The sequence below is a fragment of the Chaetura pelagica genome, unplaced genomic scaffold (genome assembly GCF_000747805.2).
Source record: "Chaetura pelagica isolate M959 unplaced genomic scaffold, ChaPel_1.0 scaffold46, whole genome shotgun sequence".
In the NCBI taxonomy this organism is placed as follows: domain Eukaryota; kingdom Metazoa; phylum Chordata; class Aves; order Apodiformes; family Apodidae; genus Chaetura; species Chaetura pelagica.
This window is the reverse complement of record NW_009954102.1, coordinates 5,084,206-5,088,291: the sequence shown is the minus strand read 5'-3', so window position 1 is coordinate 5,088,291 and position 4,086 is coordinate 5,084,206. Positions and strand designations below refer to the sequence as shown.

The following is a 4,086-nucleotide window of genomic DNA, read 5'->3' as shown; positions in this document are numbered from 1 at the left end:
CATCCATTTCACCTTCTTTCCCTGCCATTCTTTCCCTCTAACAGGTATTCATAACTCTTCTTTCTCAGACTGCCCCATATTCTTATTAATGTTGTGCTTCAAGCTAATTTGAAAAACAGATGCCTGAATGATAGGACAAATTAAGTTATGAGAGCACAAACGTGTTCTCAGTGCCAGGACTGAGAGCAGATTTGTGAGACTGGTCAGTGTTAAAGGACAAGCCTGACTCAATGTAAGCACCTATTTTTAAAAGACAAAATGAGTGCTTCAGATGAGCATGACCATAGGAAACCATTTCTGTCATTTCAGCTTTTTAAACTACTTTTCCTTGCATAATTTCATTGCCCCACTTTCTGCCTTACATACATCTCCTAAGGGGTTCTGCATCATTTAAATCCCTGAAGTAACAGATGCATCAGATACAGCAGCAGTAAACAGCTTGAAAAGTCTGGAAAAGGGAAAAAAAAAACAACACAACAAAAAAAAATCACAACCCACAGGATATTTATTTGCATTGCAGCTACTGGGAAAGAACCACTGTGGCTATGCACATCAAGGCTGTGTGACTAGCCATGGCTAGTGGCTGCTGGCCAAGTAGCCTACAGCAAGTTTCATGCTGTTCTACATCACAAAATAACCAGCCTGTGGTTACTCAAATAAGATACACACTGTTGGGCATGGAAATAAACACCCAGGTGCAACAATAACAACCCAGATGCCATCCTGGCACTCTGGGAGGTTGAGAAAACTCCATTTTGATCTAGATATTATACAACTGATCATATTTTACAGATTTGCAGATAACTACAAGTTTTGATGATATTTTCAGTTAATTTGTTGGACTCAGGTAGCATTTATACATACAAGAGAATTTATATTATAAGAGCCTTTAAAAATAAATACTTGTATAGTACATATAGGCAGAGGAGACCAAAAAAAACCCCAACTTCTAATGTAAAAGTATGTTCTGGTGTGGTCTTTACAACTGTTAAAACAACTTAAAAACGTGTATTTCTGTATATTAATATTGATGGTCAAATTCAGTCTACGGGGAAAGAGAAAACTGTGAAATCGCTAGTGTTAGGCAAGATTCTTTGAGGCTACAGGAATAGAATGATAGGCGGAAACCAAGTTCCCCTTCAGCAAAGCGTTACTGACCAAGCAAGCCCTCTGGTGGCTAAATCCTGCAGCACAAGGGACTCGGCAGCCACCTCCCAGAAGTGGCATGGACAGCCTGGCTGCTACACGGCCCTGCAAGTTTTATTCATTAGAGATGCCTTGACAGCACTTCCAAACGGCATCACCATCAATCCGAAAAAAAACACAACAAAGCAAACCAAAATCATCGGGCATGTCATTAGTGCCTTAGGAGCGCCAGCTGCTGGTGTGATGCAGCGTGGAGTCCTCCAGCATCTGGGTGTGGTGTTGGTGGGTCTGGTTTAGGGAAGAACTTTGTAGAGTAGGGATGGTGGTTGGACTTGGTGATCCCAAAGGGCTTTTCCAACCTGATTCTAAGATATGGAGTCCTGTAGGGAGAAGGGACTCGAGCTGGTAAACTGGAAACCAACCACCACCAAACCACCAGGTGCAACTCAGAACAGGCAAAAGAGAGCAGGAATTCCTGATGCTGTTCCCTTCTTATAACTGTGTTAAGTGTGTACTTCCCTGAGCTAGGAGAACAAGAGGAAATAAAAGGATGGCCATTGTCATCTCTCCTGCAGGGCTCATCTCTGCTCACCCCTGTGAGGTAAAAGACACCAAGGCCCTAACTCTGAGAACACATTAACACACATTGTGAATGTAAGAGTAGATTGCAACAGGGTATTTTTCAGGTTTCCTTTTCAATTCTGGGCTAGTTTTGAACTGTTCTGCCCACAGTTGCACCCTGTCTATTGTTAATCACAGACAAAAAAGAAAACAGAGAGGAGAAACATAAAAGCAATTCTGTTCATTTTCTGATAAATTCTCATGTGTCTGGGAGTGTGTATTTTTGGAGCAACACAGACTGCCTTTCTTTCTAAACTCAAAATGAAATCTTGGAAATCTATTTATTATCACAAATCTGTTTTTTATATATTTATTTACTGCAACCCACAGCATCAAGCAGAAAGACTCACTCTCATTTCAAAAACACAGTAATTCAAACAAATCCTACTCTCTACCTGCAGCCATCCCTGTCTATCCCATGGCCACTCCTCCTTTTGCTGAACAAGCTTCCAAAGTAACTTGGAAAGTCCCTTCTTCCACTCCAAATGGCAGGAAAATCTCTTCCACAAACCTTTTCCAGCATAATCACATGAAAGAGTTCTTCTTGCAGTCTTCTCAAACACACCAATGGATCTTTCAGGATCTTGCAGGTGCCCTGTCAGGTATAAAACAGTTAAACTATGTTTAACTTTTTTGCATAGAGAGTACATGGACTTGTATCTTGTAGCCCACAGATACAGATATCCTCTCCTACCATGCATGACAAGGCATTGAATTTAATCTAAACTCCAGTTACTGAGCTCAGAATTTTTTCTGCAACTGGGGCAAAATCTGCATTTAAATAATATGTCCTTGAAAGTCACCAATTTTAACATGAAGATGCACATAGAGGATCTGCTCTGTTGGTAGCTTGTTCTACTGGTCGGTCAAACTCACAGCTGTGTCTTATTTGAATTCATGCAAGGTTCTTGTGACACCTTCCTTCACTAACTTCAAGACCTCTTCAGTTCTGATTCTTTTTTCTCTGTATTAGCACTCATGCTATATAGCCAAGTCACCACCTAGTGTTCCTCTGGTAAGTTTGACCTATTTACATATTTGATCTTGCAGCCATTCCAAGCATTTTTTCCACACTTTTGACAACACTTTAAGGCACCTTTTCCAGTGTTTCAACATCCAATCTTTTCCAGTGTCGCAACATCCAATCAAAAGCACAGGTTTCAAAACCTGTAGGGTGATTCAGATTGCTCTGCAGTACTAGGTAGTCCCAAGGTGGGACAGTCTTGCAATACCCTTAACTTTAAAAAGGCCTCAGAGACTTGTAAGAAGTTATGCCAGAGTTGTATTGGAGTAGTTCAGTGTAACATTTCTGTGCTTCCTTCACTCGGATGTGACCTCCCAGTGTTACCATTTTACCTCAGCTCCCCATACACAGACAAAGAGGCTACACATAGGAAGAAGACATTGTTAATTGCAGAGTTGTGCAATGCAGGGTGCTTGGTGGAGTCCCACAAATCAAGAACACCTTCCCCAGAACACACGGCTTTTTTTATACACCAAAAAAGTAAATGTATCTCATCTCTTCTGCACACCCATGTGATAATCTCCAAGCTTGTCTGGAGGGCTTTTTTCAGAAGGGCGTCCTTCTAGCCTAGGGGAGGGTATTCCCAGTGAGTTTAACCACTCACTGTTCTCTGCTACGTGGGACACCCATCATCTCCTATGCCTACACCCACCTCCTGTGCCTCCCCCCACCTCCTGTGCCTACACCCACATGCCCTGTGCCTACACCCACCTCCTGTGCCTACACCCACATCCCCTGTGCCTACACCCACATCCCCTGTGCCTACACCCACATCCCCTGTGCCTACACCCATATCCCCTGTGACTACACCCACATTCCCTGTGCCTACACCCACATCCCCTGTGCCTACACCCATATCCCCTGTGACTACACCCACATTCCCTGTGCCTACACCCACATCCCCTGTGCCTACACCCACATCCCCTGTGCCTACACCCACATCCCCTGTGCCTACACCCACATCCCCTGTGCCTACACCCACATCCCCTGTGCCTACACCCATATCCCCTGTGCCTACACCCACATCCCCTGTGCCTACACCCATATCCCCTGTGCCTACACCCACATCCCCTGTGCCTACACCCATATCCCCTGTGCCTACACCCACATCCCCTGTGCCTACACCCATATCCCCTGTGCCTACACCCACATCCCCTGTGCCTACACCCATATCCCCTGTGCCTACACCCACATCCCCTGTGCCTACACCCACATCCCCTGTGCCTACACCCGCATCCCCTGTGCCTACACCCGCATCCCCTGTGCCTACACCCACATCCCCTGTGCCTACACCC

At 44.6% G+C, this 4,086-nt stretch overlaps 1 protein-coding gene across 1 annotated transcript in view; it reads left to right on the top strand.

Annotated features, from left to right (window-relative positions):
• The first annotated feature begins 3,429 nt into the window (after nucleotides 1–3,429).
• The window catches only part of LOC104392969 (DNA-directed RNA polymerase II subunit RPB1-like), a 3,272-nt gene continuing 2,615 nt past the window's right edge, over nucleotides 3,430–4,086 (top strand). The window contains exon 1 of the mRNA XM_010002414.1: nucleotides 3,430–4,074. Within this exon, the coding sequence (XP_010000716.1) occupies nucleotides 3,430–4,074 (645 nt within the window). The remainder of the gene's footprint in view (nucleotides 4,075–4,086) is intronic.